The sequence below is a fragment of the Cannabis sativa genome, chromosome 8 (genome assembly GCF_029168945.1).
Source record: "Cannabis sativa cultivar Pink pepper isolate KNU-18-1 chromosome 8, ASM2916894v1, whole genome shotgun sequence".
NCBI lineage: Eukaryota > Viridiplantae > Streptophyta > Magnoliopsida > Rosales > Cannabaceae > Cannabis > Cannabis sativa.
In genome coordinates, this window is record NC_083608.1 from 44,122,258 (window position 1) to 44,140,240 (window position 17,983).

Sequence of the window (17,983 nt, forward strand, 5' to 3'; positions counted from 1 at the left end):
ACAACTAAAACGGTGAATATTTAACTAAGTCAAAAAAAAAAAAGTCAAAGTAGCAAGATATAATATTAATCCATATAATTCTTATTATTATCATTAACACGAACATATTCTTTGTACTCTTTCATCTAAAACTCTCACATAATTCAAAAGCAAAAAACCAATTTTAAAATCTAATCACAACAATATTTCATTTATCCCAATCCTAAATAGATTATATAAACAAATAATCATCTCCATTTATATTAACACAAAGAGAATAAACCTCTCCTTGATTAATTAACGTAGTTCTAAATTTCTAATAATGAGTTCATTACATTCATCACAATTATTAAAGCCTGAGGTAACTCTTTCCCTCAACTTATCATCACAATCAAATACGACGTCGTTTTCACCAACTTCCTCACACTCACACGACCATAATCATAATCATAATCACCTCCAAACGACGTCGTCTTCGTCGTCCTTGACCAAAGCCGAAGCCGAAAAGGGAGGCGTCCTTCTGATTCAGCTCCTCCTCAGCTGCGCCAAGCACACCGCTTGCGGAAACCTACGCCACGCCGACTCATGTCTCAGCCAAATATCTCAACTCGCCTCAGTCGATGGCGATTCCATGCAACGACTCGCGGCCCGCTTCGCCTCGGCTTTGGCTCTCCGCCTTGTTAAGCGCTGGCCGGGCCTTCACAAGGCCCTGTGGCCCAAACCACAAATGGGCCGAGCCCAACTCGCTTCCCTTCCCACCTTTCCGTGCTTGGGCATCGCCTACTCCATCATCACCCGGACCTTGGTCCACTCCCTCTCCCACCAAGATGCAATCCACTTCGTTGATTTTGGTTCCGGCGACTTAAGATTGTGGATCCCGATTTTCAGGAGACTCGCCGTCCCCGGTGAGCCACGAGAAAATGGGTCTCTCAGCTTGAACTTTACTTTTGTTCATCGCAACAAAGCCATTTTAGATAAGTTGGGCCTGGACCTTGCTAAAGAGGCCGAGGCCTTGGGCTTTTCTTTTGAATACAACGCTCTAAACATTCCTTTACAAGAATTAACAAGCGAAATGATTAAAGCTAGGCCAGGGGATGCTTTGGCTATAGTATCGATTCTAAGTCTTCATGTGTTATTGGCCGAAGATGATAGAGTAGAAGCACAATTTTGGGGGAAAAGGAATAAGGGTATCAAAGATTGTCAGCAAATGAGTCAATTTCTAACCATGGTTAAATCAATGTCACCAAAAGTGGTACTACTAGTAGAGCAAGAAGCTGACCATAATTTGAACCGTTTGGTGGACCGTTTCCTTGGGAGCTTACATTACTACAGCGCATTATTTGACTCGTTAGATGCCACTTTTGGGTCATCTTCATCATCAAGTGATGATCAAGAGAGGTTGGAGCTAGAGGAAATGTTTGGAAGAGAGATTGAGAACATTGTGGCGTGTGAGGGTTTGGATAGGGTAGAGAGGCACGAGAGATATGAGAAATGGGTGGTTAGGTTTGGTGGAGCCGGGTTCAGGCCAAGTCGAATGTGGTTTGATCCTGTGGAGCATGCTAACAAAATGGTCAAGGTATGTGGCTCGGAGTCGGAGGGTTACAAAGTTGTGAATAACAAAGCTAGTTTTGTGTTGTGTTGGCATGACCGACCCCTTTATGCCGTGTCTGCTTGGATTTCTTAGCATTTTTAGAATTAATAATATAGCTATAGTCTATTTTTTCAGCAAAAATATTAATAATAATAATAAAGCTCTAATCTACTTTCTTTTTTAAACAACAAGTTCTAGTATGATGTAGATATTACTATGAACTAAGTTTGAACTATGTTGAGATTATTGAGTATTATATAGTAAAGTAACTATATACTAAGAAATCCTTGCCAATGCCAACTACATTTTGGTTATAGATTGAAGTTAATCATCTAATGTTAAAAACAAACTTTGATGTGATAAATTTTTTCTTTTTTCTTTCCAATGTATCATGATTTTTTTTAAGTAAAAGTTACACTATGTATGGGTTTATTTACTATTGAACCTTATATTTTCTTATGGCTCTTTGGAAGTGTAAACTAGAGTAATTAACTAGGATGTAGTTTAAGCAACTTAAGTTATATAAAGTTTTATCTCAAATTAATTGATAAGTGAAATAATTCATGCATCTAATATATATATATGATATTAGATTTTCACAAATTACTAATAATTAAGCCTCTCTATAAATCTTTTATATTTAGAAAAGGTTACACTAAATATGTAATTATTAAATTGATATTGTATCTAAATTGACATAGTGTTAAATATTATATGATATTTTATTTAAATAAAATAAAATAAAAGCTACAAAACAAAATCATGATAAAATCAAATAAGAAGATAAACCGTTAAATTCATATTTTAGGATTTGTTTGGTACTCAGTATGTGTTGTTGATTATGGTTACAAATTTTGTCATCCGGAAGAAAAACTGTGAATTCGGAGTGTAGATACGGGAAGCTTGGTGTGAATTTAGAAAGTCTTGTGCGAAAGACTATGTAGAATCCAAAAGGTGTTTCCAAATAAGCTTACTGCCTCTCCAAATAGCTTGTCATTAGTTTGGAGATGCACTTCCGGATAACTTACTATAAGTTTTGGTTGTTCATCTGGGAAGGAGCGCTTGTACGTATTCAGATAGCTTGTCTGTATTAAAACTTTCAGATTGTTTGTACTAAAACCGTGTTATCAAAGCTGGCGTGATTTATTGGTGCTAGTATTGAGTTGAAATATTTAAGGCGGTGTAAATGTGCCGCGATGTTCTCATAACTATTTTAGGCAACAATACAAATCTATAAATAACTATTAATCTTTGTAATCGGATGTAGAATTAGACTATTATTGCTTGAGTGAAAATCGTGATAGTGTAAGGTTGAGAGAGAGAGTTTAAACTAGAGAAGAAAACATTTTCTTGTAATCTTAGAGAGTTTGTAAAGATTTTTATAACCTTGTAAATACTGATATCAGTAAAGATATGACTACTGTTATTCCGACCGAGATGTAGAGTATTGCACATGGCTCAAACTCGTTAAACTAATTTTTGACCATGTTCCCATCATTTTCTTGAAGAGCTTATAAAAACCAACATGATAGAGTTCATTCTCAACTTTCCAAAACATGTTAAATCATCTCATTTGGAGTTTGGACGCAAAAATTATGCATGTTTTACAGAGCAAGGTCGAAAGTAGTCAAATATTCATAAAGTGGCGACCCATCGCCTCTAATGTGGCAACCCATTGTACAAATGAATATTTTAAACATGTTTTAGAACCTGATTCATGAACTAGGAGTCGATTTTTGACCTATAAAACATCCTAAAAATGACCAGAATGATATACAACGATAGAGAAACACACTTTTAGAGAAGGAATATATATTGAGAGCTCAAATAAGTAATCTGAACCTGCATTCAAGAGTTTTCATATGTTCTTCTTCTTTCAACTTTATTTCTTAGTTATTATTTAGATTATAAATAATATTTTGAGATGATAAACCACACTATGTGTGGCTAATTTTCTTAGTTATTAGGGTTTACATGGATTTATAATTATGACTTTGATTTTATGATTCGATGTAAAGTTTAGTTTAGTCCAATATAATTTTACCTTGTTTAATTGTTGTCATGAGTATGATTTATATATGGTTTTGCTTTATGTGATTATAATTAGGGCTATTATCTAGATTGTAAAATTTATTACTCAAGGGAACTTTTGAACAATTAGGCATCAGGTAGATCAACTTTGGTGGTGTGAGATCGAAAGATAAGCATTCGCTTAGGTAATTGAAATAATTCTACATTATGAAATCAAGAGATTTAATTTTTAGAATTGTTTCTAGGGAGAGACTTAACGAATTATGGTTTAATAGTGATATAAAGATATAGACTATTATTTAGTTATACATTCTTTATGCGACACTAGAGCATAAAGATATAATAAAGAGGTTTTTAAATATATTAGAATAAACTAGGCACATTAATGATTAAAATTATAGTTACATTAGAGTAAAATCGAAATCTAGACAATAATTTTGATTTAATTATTCTCAACTTAATTTTGCTATTTGTCTTCTTTGTTAGTTTATTTAAATTTTCTAAAATCATTTCAAATTGATTGCTTAGATAAAATTAAATTTATTATTTATTATAATTAATTACTTTAATTACTTTTAATTTTTGTCGGTCTTTTGATCACGATTATTATTTGTTGATTTATGAATTTACAATTTACCCAGCTAAACATCAATTTTTTTTTTTTTTTAAATTTGTAAGTGTATTTCTTAATATCGTATTTTGACAAGAAAAAAAAAAACCTACAACGCGATGCACCAACCACCCACTTAATTATCAAATCTATTTTCAATTCCATGTTAATAGAGAGAAATAAAGGAAAAATCCTATTTTAGATTCGCTAATTGAAAATCAGTATCCGCAAGCATGCCCCTCATTTATTATGACCTTTAAACGCCCACTTTAGCATAAAACTACTTGCAACATCTAACGTGCACCAGGGTGGAGAATTAGGGTTTAAGGAAAAGAATATAAAATAAAGTAAATAAATAAATTCAAATTAATTATTGGGAAGAAAAAAATAAATTCCAACTTCGAAGAGCAGGAAGCAAGTAAAGACCTCGGATAGGGTTTTCTTTCGGCGTTGGGGGCTTACCATTGTTATAATCCTTGTTCCATACCTATATATATAAATAATATTTAAAGCTACTTAATTTCATTTTATGGTATAACAACAGCACAAACTCTCAGAACAAAAGGCCGGTCCTTTGTATTTTTAGTTGAGTTGAGTTGAGTTGAGACCCATAATTCTTTTGTTTTTTTATTGCATGAAAGTGGTGAAGCCATGTCAATGGATCTCAGTGATTTTACTATTGTCAAGGAAGGAGAGGCTGAGATTTTGATGCACGCTAAGAATGAAGTCTTTTACAATAAATCCCAGGTATGCAAACTTTCTCTTTATAACCGATTTTGCGTTTTCGTAACGGCTTTGATCGAGTTTCTGAGTTGAAAGTATATACGAAGATTTTATATGTTTGAGATGTGAAAATTAGAAAGGGTCAGTGTTATTTGTTTAAAAGCCAACGTCTTGTTGGTAAAGAAAAAGGCGTGCGATGGAAATCGATTGAGTGATCAATTTGGAGTTTTGAAGTTGATTTTTTTCCCCTAATTTTCTTTTACGGGTTTTATGTTTGAGGTTTGCTAATTAAAAGTGTGTTAGTGTTATTTGGTCAAAATCTGTGCTCTGGTTGGTAAAAATAAGAGTATATGTGGAAAAATATCTAGTTTTGTACTGAGAAAGACATATTTACTTATCTTAAAATTTGGTTAATAAGTATTTTAGAATTTAGTCCTAGACGTGAGTAGTTTAATTTGACAAGTATGTTTCAGCAAGTGGAAGAACTTCAATTACTTAGTTTTGTGTGAAATTTAGTGGAAATGACATTGGCATAGATTTCATTATGTTTAGTTAGTCATTACCTGGGCTTAGGCGATCTTGTGACTCGTAGATCTATTTAGTTGTTTGCTGCCAACAATGGAGCACAAGTGACTAATGAGGAACTTTTGTGCGCATTAGGATTAGTGCTTGTCAAACGCCAGATCTTTCTCAGCAGGTATAAAATGTTTATGAAATATATGATGTCTGTGGATGTATTAGTTCATTTAGGCTTGATGAAGTTGATTGGTTTGGTACTATGGCAGCATAATGAACAGTAGTTTAACTTTGTTGAAAATATTGCTCACGTTTAATTATTCACCTCTTATACATATTGTACATAATATATATATATAGAGAGAGAGAGTTCTACATAGCTCTCCTGACTTTGTGTCATCATTACTTGCAACATTATTACTGTAATGGGAATTTGGGAATACAAAGTGGGACTTAAGATGCTGCCTTAGTGGAAGTTCACTGCTTTGTCAGATTATTCTATGCTGTGCTAATCTTTTGGGACAACCTACTTGCTGCAGTTGATGCCTATATAACCCTTGTTCATTTCAAACTCTGTAATGTTAAATATGTACAGTTGGTCTTGAAACATCATAAAAATCCCTTGTTCACTTTCAGACTTTCTGAAAAGATGTTAAATGTGGAAAGTATGTCTTTAAAACATTTGTTATAATTGGCTTTTGGAATGCTCTATCTTCAACTTATTATTTTTGCTCAACGTTAAGGATTGTAATGGTGTCATACTTAAATGATCAGGTTAACAACAGGGACATTTCCATTGCTGTCTTAAGGACTTTTATAGCCAAACAAAAAGAAGAACGTGAAGCAAAGTTGTCAAAAAGAAGGAAAGCAGTGACAAAGGTTCCTGAAAAGGATGCTTCAGAACATGTTCCAGAAGAGGCACGTAATGGATCTGCTGGAAATGGTGGGGTGTCCAATGGAGATTGTGAAATGCAAGAAAAGGCCCATGATGAAGAAGATGAAGCTTGTGCTGTTTCAGAAGAGGTGGTTAAGGCTACAGAGGGAAAAGGACCAGTAGTAGTGAAGGCCCCAAAAGTTCTCGAGGTTCACAAAATTGTGCTATTTTTTATCTGATGCTCTTTGTTTCCTGTCTTTTGTCACACTGCTTAGTGCATTTTATCAACCCAGAGATCTTCATTGTGTCCTGCTCATTTTACTGTTTCATCTATGTGTTCTAGGCTCTCTCAGCTTCGGGTTTAAGAGCTCTAAGATATGCCCGGGAAGTGGAGGGTATTGGTCAAGTTGTGGCTCTTGACAACGATAAAGGTTATTGTCAAACTTTATACATGATAGAAATGTATATATTTATGTGTTTTACACTTCCAGGAGAGTCCTTATTAAAAAATAAAATAAAGCCTTGTGCTTGAATTTTCCTTTCTTCTTTTATATAATTTTATTTTATACTCAGCCTGTAATTTAGATATTTAACTGTGTTTATGATTTACATTTTTTCTTCTGTCACATAATCTAGATATGTAAATCAGAGACGTCATTGTCACTTTTGGCTTTTATGCAGTGTCAGTGGAAGCTTGTAGGAGGAACATAAAGTTCAATGGTTCAGTGGCTTGTAAAAAGGTGGAATCACATCTTGCTGATGCTCGTGTGTACATGCTCACCCACCCCAGTGAATTCGATGTGGTATGTATTTATTTCTTATATTTATTTAGAGACTTCTTGCCTGCACGGATGTGATTTATTTATGTTATAACTTTGAACAACAATTCATATGCTCTGTTGGCTTGAGTTGCAGGTTGATCTTGATCCTTATGGTTCACCTTCTGTATTCTTAGACTCTGCAGTTCAGTCAGTTGTTGATGGAGGCCTGCTGATGTGTACAGCAACTGATATGGCAGTGCTTTGTGGGGGAAATGGGGAGGTTTGCTACTCAAAGTAGGTTTTATAGTTACTAAACTATTTGTTTGAGCAATGATTTTTTCTGTATTCTCACAGTTCAAAATTATGTTTCTTATTAGATATGGTTCCTATCCATTGAGAGGGAAATATTGCCATGAAATGGCCTTGAGGATCCTCCTAGCCAGCATTGAGGTATGTTAATACCTGCTACATCCCCGATGTACCATATTATTTCAGGAGAGCTGAACTGATATTGGGAGTAATGTGTTCATTATATGCTTTAATATACATTACTATATTGAAGTTTCAATAATATGGTGACATTTCCTTTTTGAGGCTCTTCAGTTCTGTCTATGTGCCTGTCACTCGTGCTTTATAAAGTGTCCAATTTTGTTATGGACTTAATAATTTTTGTTAATCTTTAAATTTTTTAGTGACATTGTGGACCATTCATTGTTCATTTCAAGTGACCGGTGATCAAATTTCTGTAGAAGAAATTTTTTCTATACATTTCAAGATACAATAATCTGTTATATATTTGTTTTTATTTTTTCAATAGCAATAATCTGCTGTTAGATTCCTCACATTCCTTGTTTTATAAAACCTTTATTTCCTTTCGTGCACCTACAGTTTACTTTGTTTTGATACATGGGTGTTGTATATTTCTGCAGAGTCATGCCAATCGGTATAAGCGATATATAGTTCCTGTGTTATCAGTTCAGATGAACTTCTACATTCGAGTATTCGTCCGTGTCTACTCGTAGGTGGCTAAGTTATATTAAATTGTGTTCGAAGTTAGCTTTACTTTTTATTCTGTGTTCTGTTCTTGATTGAAAGCTTTTAAAAATTTTTGGTTACAGCTCTGCAAGTGCAATGAAGAACACTCCTCTCAAGCTCTCATATGTTTATCAGTGCACTGGCTGTGATTCTTTTCATCTACAGCCCATTGGAAGGACAATGTCCAAGGTATGAGTGTTTGTTGAAACAAGTTCTTGGACAGCTTATATTCAGCTTTTTATGTTTTTCTTTTGATTAGACTAGCAATATCAGCTGTTTATTTCTATTATAATAAACAGTGGATCATAATTGCGTGTTTTAATAAGTTCTTGTAAGTTATTCCAGGAGTGAAAAAAAAAACATATCAAGAAAATGGTGGTCTTGCTTTATCTTGAACTAATGGTCCTTCAAATTGTTTATATAAAAAAATGGAAATTGAGAATGTTTGAACTAGGTTTCTGCACTTTCTATCTTTTCAGAGCAACAACAACTTAAGATATCTACCTGGTTATGGTCCTGTTGTTCCACAAGAGTGTAGTGACTGCGGGAAGAAATTCAATATGGGAGGCCCTATATGGTCTGCTCCCATCCATGATCAAGAATGGGTTGCTTCTATACTAGCAGGTGTGAAATCTATGAAGGATAGATATCCTGCCTATGACCGGATTTCTGCCATCCTAACAACAATCTCAGAGGTGTGTGTTTAAGAGTTGTCAAATACTTATCTATGTAAAACTCAAGTTATCAATGAACGTTTGACTCTTACCCTGTGTTTGGTAGGGAGGAAAGAGTTAGGGTGGAAGAGAGAAATTTGAAGGGGAGAAAAATTTTAAGATGGAAAAGAAAGTTTGTATGCACTATAATTGTTTGGTAGGAAAGTAGGAAGAAAGTCATGTTATTATAATTTTCCACCTACTTATCTCTCCAATATTGGAGAGATTTTTTTTTTATGGGACCCACCTTTTATTTTCCACTCACTTTTCCTTTCCATTCTATTTTCTCTCTTACCAAACATACATCTTTTTTTCCATCTTCCCACTTTTCTCTCTAAATTTTTCTTTCCTTCCTCTTTTCCCCTATACCAAACATACAGTTAATAAAATGATTAAGGCTTTTGGTTAATAATTGTTATCTTTAGAGATTGAGTTTTTGTACTATGTTGATGTTTAGTTAATTGGTCATACAGTTACTGATAAATCTCTATAGGATTTGCAATTTTCAAATCACATAGCTCATGATGTGACTATTTTTATACTGCCAACTTTTTGCAGGAGTTGCCTGATGTTCCTTTGTTCTTGAGTTTGCACAACCTCTGTGCCACTCTAAAGTGCACTTCTCCTTCTGCTGTGATGTTCAGATCTGCTGTGATCAATGCTGGATATCGCATTTCAGGGACCCATGTAAATCCATTGGGATTGAAGTCAGATGCTCCCATGGATGTCATTTGGGACATTATGCGGTGTTGGGTAAGGGACCTTTGTTTTAACTCACTTTTTCACTTTAAGGCATTTAGAACGGTTCATCTTAACAATACAATATGTGCCCTTGGAATACTTTCTTTTTCTTTTCTTTTTTTTTTTCAATTTTCGGGTAAACTGAAGTGCCACCTTTATTACTTGCTATAGTAAAGTTACCAAACCAAGCCAATCATGAAAAATTGAAGTTCAGAAAGACTTCCTGTGATTCAGATATAGTAGCTGATAAATGGCTGCTAATGGAAGAATGATGTACCATGCGTTGTTTTTGTAGGTCAAAAACCATCCAGTCAAAGCTCAACCACCAGAGCAACCCGGAAGTGTGATACTTTCAAAAGAACCAGTTCTTCAAGTACGTTTACAAATGTTTCACTGAACACTTTGTTTTTATTTGGGCTCTGGTGGTAAACAAGTTCTCTTGTCTCTCTGTTTCAACAGGCTAATTTTGCGCGAGCCGTTGCCTCTCTAAGCAAAGCACAGGCCAAGAAGATTGCTCGCTTCCTTCCAAATCCTGAGAGGCATTGGGGTCCTAAGCTTAGGGCTGGACGTCAAATCACCTCCAAACATATTTCCCTTTTAGGGGCAGATGTGGTGAATAACCTTCTTAACCAGGAAGATGGCGAACAACACGATACCAAGAATAACCTTAACCATGAAGATGGTGAACAACACGATGCCAAGAATAACCTTCTTAACCACGAAGATGGTGAACAACACGATGCCAAGAGTAACCTTCTTAACCACGAAGATGGTGAACAACATGATGCCAAGCGTCAAAAGACAGAAGAAAAAGTAGAAGAAGAAAATCATGAGCCAGCGTCTTGAAAGAAAGTAGCGAGCGTGATGGGGTGAGTGGTCTTGTGTCTCAAACTTGTTGCTCTATGGTTCACTTTATGTGCAAGAATTGCTATTGATAGTTGGAGCAACGTATTAGAGAATTAGAATTTTACAAAAATTTTGATTATGGAACGTTTTAAATTATTTCATTTTAAGTTCTAAATTTGTTCAACTCTCACTACATATAGCATGCATAGTGAAGTGAGACATAAATAACGTCTATTGATTTTGTGAAATTGGCCGTTATTTTGTTTGGTATATTTAATAATCTTCTCCCTTATTATTTTTGCTCTATATAAATTTAAAATTAGATTTTGTTCCTTTTCAAATTTACTCCATTATGTTATGTACTACGGGCGAGCAGAATATCTGCTTAACTACGAAATCTGTCTTATTCGCTGCACTACGTAGTATGGTTTGGTTTGGTTAATTTTATTTGTGGTTTAGTGTGTTTAAGCAAAATAAAGATTAAAAAACTACAATATCTGCACTGCTATGCATATATAGTTTTGGAAATTGTAGACCCTATATAGTTTTGGCATTTATAAGAGTTTTTTAGTCTATTTTTTTATGATCGTATGCGTTGTAGTTATTTAAGACAATTTATAATTTTTTAGAAAATTCTAAATAGTTTATACTTTTGAAAATAAAGTTTAAACAATTACTTACCACGTGTATAAAAAAAAAACAATTGCGCGTGCAATAAAATACATAAATTTTACTTTCACCATTGTAAATTATTCGAAATTTTTTAAAAATTTACAGGTGATCTTAAATAACTATAATGTTTACGATCATGAAAAAAATTAGACTTAAAAATTTTATAGATAGAAATTCTACCGAAATATTTATTTAGAGAGGTTTAGTGTAGACTTGCCCTATAATATTAATATTTTATATATTATCATTAACAAAAGTTGTTTGATGTAAAAAAGATATATATTTCATGTTATGATAAATGAGGATGTCTCTTTTTTGGTCTTTATTTTTCTATAAATTATTAGTTTTTTATGAGTATGTTTATTAAAAAAAAATTATATTTTTTTAATATATAAAATTAGTAATTTTTTTTTTTTGACGTGGTGAACAGAGTCACACAAGATTAACAATGCAGAAAACTAGAGTCGGTGGTGGAACCTCCTCGAACCAGGATAGCTCATTGTCTAACCGAAAGGCATGTTTTGTCAAACCATGAGCTGCAAAAATCTAATCACGAGCCACATGGGACAAAACTGCCTCCGGAAATTTAGACAATAAAGCTATAACAACTTCAAACAGAGCCTCATCCCATTGAAATAACACCTTCCCATAAATAATAGTTGTCACCAAATCTGAAAAAATATCACAACACCAAACCAAAAAATAAAGTTATATTAGAATGACAATCTTCAAGAAAAAAATTAAAAAGCAACTTTAGAAACTAACACATAATTACACATCACTAGCTCAACAATATTAAAAACTAAAAGACCAACAAAATTCTAAGTATAACTAGCCAAAGGTAAAACCTTTGGCTAGTAACAACATACTAACACCCTAATTTAAAATTACTAAAAATCAATATCTTTCAGATTATATTTAAAATTAAACTTAACGGTGAATTCTCAGTAATTGAAGACTTTCTACAAAATAACAGAAAATAAAACTCTATTACCACACAATAGGAATGATGGTAAATCAATCCAAAATAAATATAAGGACTTAAAAGACTAGAAAAACTTATCTATTAAAAGTGAAAAGGTCGTTGAAGTAGAAATCATGGGACAAGAAGGATCACTTCTCATAGTCAATGACCATACCACAAAACTACCCTAAAAAATAGGGACAAGCCAAAAAATGGCACAAAAGCCATAAAAGGCACAAAAGTGATAAAAGACATCAAAACCATCAAAAATACGTACAAAAACTAGTAAGAAACTCTTTGAATAGCTAGTAAAAAGAAACAAAACAATAAAAATAATAAAAATAAATAAAGAGTATAATTTTACAACACTAAAAGAAATACAAAAGCAAAATTCTTTAAGAAGAAAAAAACATATAATGAATTTATAATAAAAAGTAAAAAAGTTGACTTTTAACAAAAACTATAAAAATTCAAACGTGCCTTAGAATCCTTATAAAAGGTACCATTAATTGTTCTTAAATATATGGTAAAAGCAATTAGGAAATTAAATTTTCTTAAAAGATTAATATAAGGTATCAAAATAATAATCATATCAAATAAAGAAAAAAACTTTAGTATTCACTAAAAAAATAAACTGAATCATGTCCAAAAGAATAAAATAAAAAATTGAATTAAACATAAAAACAATAAAAGAAAATGTTTAAACTAAAATTACACCATTAAAATAAAATAAATATTGCAATAAAAACAGAAAAATAAATAAAATAAACATAAGAAATCTTAAGATACGAAAATTTAAAATAAATTGCTGTAAAAATGTGTTTGAAATAAATAATTAAAAAACGTCATATAAAAGGAAATTCATAAAATAAAATAAAAATAAAAATTAATTATAAAATTAATACAATTAGTAATATAATAATAAAATAATTAATGACATTAATGTACCCACCATTCACGGAATATAATTTAATATTATATAAATTGGATTATATAGAAATTAAAAAATACTTATGCCGAGATTTTTGCAACCATAAAAACTTTGACGTGAAACTCGCACCGCTGGCTGAAACGCGCTACCACACTCAGCCATGGCAGTCTTGTGTCACTATCTTCAACTAAGATGGACCGAAGATGGGAGAAAACTGATCGGACTGAGAACCGAATGAGAACCTTCCAGTTTGTGATCTGAATGTAAACAAAAGAACAACACATACTAAAGAATATAGAACCAAATCATCTCTATAGACACACAAAGAAAGTAAATAAATTGCCACTGAAAATCATCCCTAAAACTCTAAGAAATTAAAATTTGAACCTGTAAAGAAAAATTGAACCACCGAACAAATGAATAACTAAATATATATATATATATATATATAGAGAGAGAGAGAGAGAGAGCGAGAGAGAGAGAGAGAGAGTACGAGAACAGCCATTCCTGTATCTTTTGGTGTGATTTAATAGTAATGGAGCCCAATCTTTGAACACCAAAACTTCCGGTAAAGACGTGGCAGGAACTGACTGAACGAAACTCGGTATGGCGAACTCAGTGACGGAATCGTTCGCGAACTCAGAGGGATCGACGCCATTTTCGTAGCGGAGGGCTTGGAAATGGAAGAGGAGACCGAGACCTCAGAAGCGTAGTAAACGTAGCTAGGAACCCCAAACACCTCGGCCACGACCATCATCGCTGTACAGATTATATCGATGACGAATCCGGCACCCGAGTCGACTGAGATAACTCGCACAAAAGCAGGATATTCCTATGGAGCTTATTGTAGTATCGAATCATACAAAAATTCCTAAGAATTTCTAATAATTTGCTCTAATGGATCTGTGGTATCAATAATATTTTGCACTGCATATAAGCGGGTCGTTTGCAGTTAAGGAATATAAAATTAAATATGCAATTAAGATTTTGGTTTTTCTTTTTTAAAAAAGTAATTTTATGAAAAAAATTCAAGAAAAAGTTAAAACATCGAAAGTCAAGTAAGGATAACAAGATACCCTTAGGGCCCGTTTGGTACGCAGGATTGGACTGGATTGGACTGAAAATGATTGGACTGGACAAGATTGGATTATGCTGAAAGTAATCATGTGTTTGGTTTAAGAATGGACTGGACTATTTTATTTATTTCCTTTTAGAAAAAAAAAAAAAACTTAAATTAAATAAAAACATATAATAATAAATTAAAATTAAAATATATAATAATAAATAAATAATTCGTAGCAAAAAAAAAAAAAAATAATATATCATATATAATTAAGAATATATCATAAATATATAATAAAATATTTTGTCATATTTTTTATTTAATAAATAATTAAAATAGTAAAATAAAAATACTTGAATAATATAAAATTGTTTATCTTAAACACTAATTTAATATAAATATTAATTTTTTAAAATATTTATATAAATTTTTTAGTAATTTAAAAATAATATATAATTTTATTGTCATATCTTTTTTTCTTAGATCAATTTAAGTAACTATTATTTAATTAATAATATTCTAAATTTTAAAAACTTATGTATAATAATTCAAAATTATACATTTTAACTAATTTTAATGAATAAGTTTTTGATAAAAAAAATGTATAAATAAATGTGTGATAATTATTTCCTTTAAATTCTAATTAAATTTAAAATATATTAATAAAATTTAAATTAAAAAAACGATAAAAAAAAAAAAATCTCACATGCATGGGATTAAAATTTACTAAACTGGAAAAAAAAATCAGAATTTTTTAATTTTATTTACATAACTTTGAAAGGTAATCGAAATGTTAAAATTTAGCTAAATTGCCATTATTAAAAATATACTTGTTTTTTATTTATAGTTTTTGAGAAGACATATTTTCTTTTAGTTTTGTAATTAAAAAAATAAAAATAAAAATAAAGTAAGTTAAAGGGAAAGACATTCCCCATAAAAATAAGAGGAGAACCTTTTTTTTTTTCTAATTTAAGTAGACCTCTTATTACAAAATTAAGTAAACAAGAACAAGAATCTGTATAACTGATTTTGATTCTGACTCCCTTAAGTAAACATGCCATTCATAAAAATGAAATTCCAAACCCACACCATGCTCACGATTTATTATTTTTTTTTTCACTAAAAATGATGTAATGAGCTTTGTTAAAAATGCGTAGGCATTAAAATTGTATGAATTTGCACAAAAACCATCAGAAATCAGTGTTTTGATGGCCTAAGCCCATTTTGATGTTCATTTTTGACAATAGTGAACTCTCACAAACTAATTATATAGGCATTACGGTGTTGTATTTCCAACAAGGTCGTTGTAGTATAGTGGTAAGTATTCCCGCCTGTCACGCGGGTGACCCGGGTTCGATCCCCGGCAACGGCGAAAATTTTGAACTTTTTTCTTTATATTTTAAATTCATTTTAGTTAGTGCAAAAAAGATAATGATTCACTGGTTAACCGACAAAAAAAAAATAATTTATAAAGTCCACTAAATTCCCCTTCAAACTGAACATCACTTTCTCAATCTTTTAACATTTTTTTTCTTTACCATAGGATTTATTCCCATGGCTTCTAGTTCAAAATTATTTGAAAACCAACTCAAAAAAAAAAAAAAAAAAAAGTTTCAGCATGATTATATGAAAAGATGAGAAGAACAAAACAGAAGATCCAATCTTTCAAATGCAAAAAAGCTTTATGCCTATCATGGGACACCTTTTATTCCTTTATAATATATCCCCATCAAACCAAGCAAATCTCATAATAGTATTTCAAGCATCGGAATAACTATGTATTTTTTTATTATTGCTGTAAAAGCTCTCATAAGGTTGAAGCTAATAAATAAAATTACATCCCCACCGAAATGCAAATTCAAGAGTTGACCACGTGGGTCCAGTACATTATAATAAAAGAGATACAGTGACTTTGTAAATAATTCGAATAAACTAATGTGAAATAAGAATGATGGGATTTCAAGTTAACCAAAAACTTGTCAATTATGCACTTCCATTGGCCACTTTAGCTGAATCTCCAGCTGGGTTAAGCTCATCCCAGGCCTCAATCCATGTGACCATGGCATCTGCCAGCTTGTCAAAGTACGGATCCACCTTGCTGAGCTTCTCTTTGACCTGCTTAGACAGTTCAATATAGCACTGTTGGACAGTAGTGCATTCTTTCGAAAGCGTAGCAGCTTGGAAGAATGGAATGATCTCCTCCTGCCAAAAGATGCCCTTATATTCCTTCTTCAAGTTCACAAATGGGTTACTGGCTTTGCTGTGCCAGATGTATGGCAGACCTGTCTTCACACCCAATCCCAAATGATCACATATCACCTGATACAGCCATTAATCATAGATCTATCACTGTCAGTAATTGAATAAAGAAAATCAATTTTCTTACTTTAATTATGAAAAAGAAAAAGGTTCAAGATTCAACCTTGACACACCACCCGGCCCACATATCGTCGTAACGTCCAATTGGCTGACCATCACCCATGAGACCAAAGTACATTGCAGGGCCAATGAGTTCACGGTCAAAGGCCAAATTCATACCACACATGGGGAAAAGGGTGCCCTTTGGAATGGTAAGAACAGCATCAACGTACCTGATAAATCAAAACAAAACATAGAATTGAGACACTGCATCATGTGAAAATGGTAAATTGGTTTTAAGAAACTGTTTATGTTTGTTTACCTGGAGTTTCTCTCTCGAGGTTTCACTAGCTGAGTGGGAGCATCATAATCAGGGATGTTGAGCCAGAGGCCATGAGAAACGGCAGTGGGGACTCCTTCACGGAGACTGAATGGGTAGCCACGAACAAAATCTGCCCCTTCCCTGTATGGATCATAAAGGGTGTTGTAGAAAAATGGGGTTGATGGGCAGAGAAGGTTCTTGATGTGCTGCTCAAGTGCGTTGATATCATGCCCTGTTGGGTCTTTTGCAACCTATAAATATAATATATACAGATATTAGAAAAGATTTGGTAACATAATCATATCATATCAAAACAAGTTATTCATTTTCAAGAATGAATGATATCAAAACAACTACATTACCATTGAGGCATTAACTCAAACAGAGAGAGAGCTCTCGTAGTCACAAACAGTTTTGTTTTGGATAATAATAATCATTGAAAGGTAAAGATCGAAACCAAGAAAAACAAAAGACGATCTCAAGATTTCAGATCCAAAATAAAAAGAAAAAATCTTACAAAGCAGTCATCGTCAATTGTGTAGATGTACTTCTTCTTGGAGACCATGTATCCAAAGCAACGACAAGCAGAGTCCTTAAAGGAAATACAGGAGGACTTAGGACCCAGAATCCTGTTAATGTCGTTGCGGTTGTACAACTCGTAGTCGAAGCCTTCTGGGACATGAATGGTCTTGGTGGGATCACCATCTTGGACGATGATCAGATGGTATTTCTCAAAGAATGGTCTCCACATCTCAAGGAAATCAAGGTTCCTGATAGTGGGAATCACAATATCAAGTTCATCCGTCAAAAGGGGTGTTGCAGCAGTGGACGCTGCGGCAGCCATTGTTAGAGCAGAGCAAGAGAGATAATAAGAGTGAGAAGAGTCGGTGGAATGGTGTGTAAATGGGCTATGGAAGATGGAAATATATACGGTAGAGTACGTCGTGGCACGTGCGAACCCGCTCAGTCCGGCACGAGTGAGGGTTAACGTTACGACGTGTCGGAAAATTGAAGATTTATGAGACTTTTTCCAAAAAAAGCTAACCGATTAATTTGTCACTTTTTTGTATTTGTTTATTCTATAATTAATTGTTATAAATCAATTGTTCATTCCAACGTGCTATTATTTTTATTCCAAAATTAAATAAAATAAAAAATAAAAAATCCATCCCAAATTCGAAAAAAAAAAAAGAGAAGAAGATATTGGGTGAATTAAATATGGTTGTATTTGCTAAATCAGTTGATTTGGTCAG

At 32.8% G+C, this 17,983-nt stretch overlaps 3 protein-coding genes and 1 non-coding gene across 4 annotated transcripts; 3 read left to right on the forward strand and 1 right to left on the reverse strand.

Annotated features, from left to right (window-relative positions):
- The first annotated feature begins 223 nt into the window (after positions 1 to 223).
- On the forward strand, positions 224 to 1,805 carry LOC115701004 (scarecrow-like protein 3). Its single transcript, XM_030628687.2, has one exon. The coding sequence runs from the start codon at positions 302 to 304 to the stop codon at positions 1,661 to 1,663; it is 1,362 nt and encodes a 453-aa protein (XP_030484547.2). The 5' UTR covers positions 224 to 301; the 3' UTR covers positions 1,664 to 1,805.
- A 2,764-nt stretch (positions 1,806 to 4,569) lies between these two features.
- LOC115701147 (tRNA (guanine(26)-N(2))-dimethyltransferase 2) lies at positions 4,570 to 10,712 on the forward strand. Its single transcript, XM_030628854.2, has 13 exons — positions 4,570 to 4,743; positions 4,853 to 4,958; positions 6,225 to 6,533; positions 6,668 to 6,755; positions 7,006 to 7,127; positions 7,240 to 7,379; positions 7,463 to 7,535; positions 8,015 to 8,103; positions 8,204 to 8,309; positions 8,600 to 8,815; positions 9,392 to 9,586; positions 9,870 to 9,947; positions 10,034 to 10,712. Exons 2-13 carry the CDS (start codon positions 4,863 to 4,865, stop codon positions 10,418 to 10,420), a joined length of 1,899 nt encoding a protein of 632 aa, XP_030484714.2. The 5' UTR covers positions 4,570 to 4,743; positions 4,853 to 4,862; the 3' UTR covers positions 10,421 to 10,712.
- A 4,638-nt stretch (positions 10,713 to 15,350) lies between these two features.
- On the forward strand, positions 15,351 to 15,422 carry TRNAD-GUC (transfer RNA aspartic acid (anticodon GUC)). The gene has a single exon. It is a non-coding gene; the product is annotated as a tRNA-Asp (tRNA).
- A 384-nt stretch (positions 15,423 to 15,806) lies between these two features.
- LOC115701148 (probable UDP-arabinopyranose mutase 2) lies at positions 15,807 to 17,700 on the reverse strand. Its single transcript, XM_030628855.2, has 4 exons — positions 17,248 to 17,700; positions 16,731 to 16,981; positions 16,473 to 16,641; positions 15,807 to 16,369 (listed from the first exon to the last, which is right to left on the reverse strand). Exons 1-4 carry the CDS (start codon positions 17,572 to 17,574, stop codon positions 16,034 to 16,036), a joined length of 1,083 nt encoding a protein of 360 aa, XP_030484715.1. The 5' UTR covers positions 17,575 to 17,700; the 3' UTR covers positions 15,807 to 16,033.
- Positions 17,701 to 17,983: the final 283 nt, after the last annotated feature.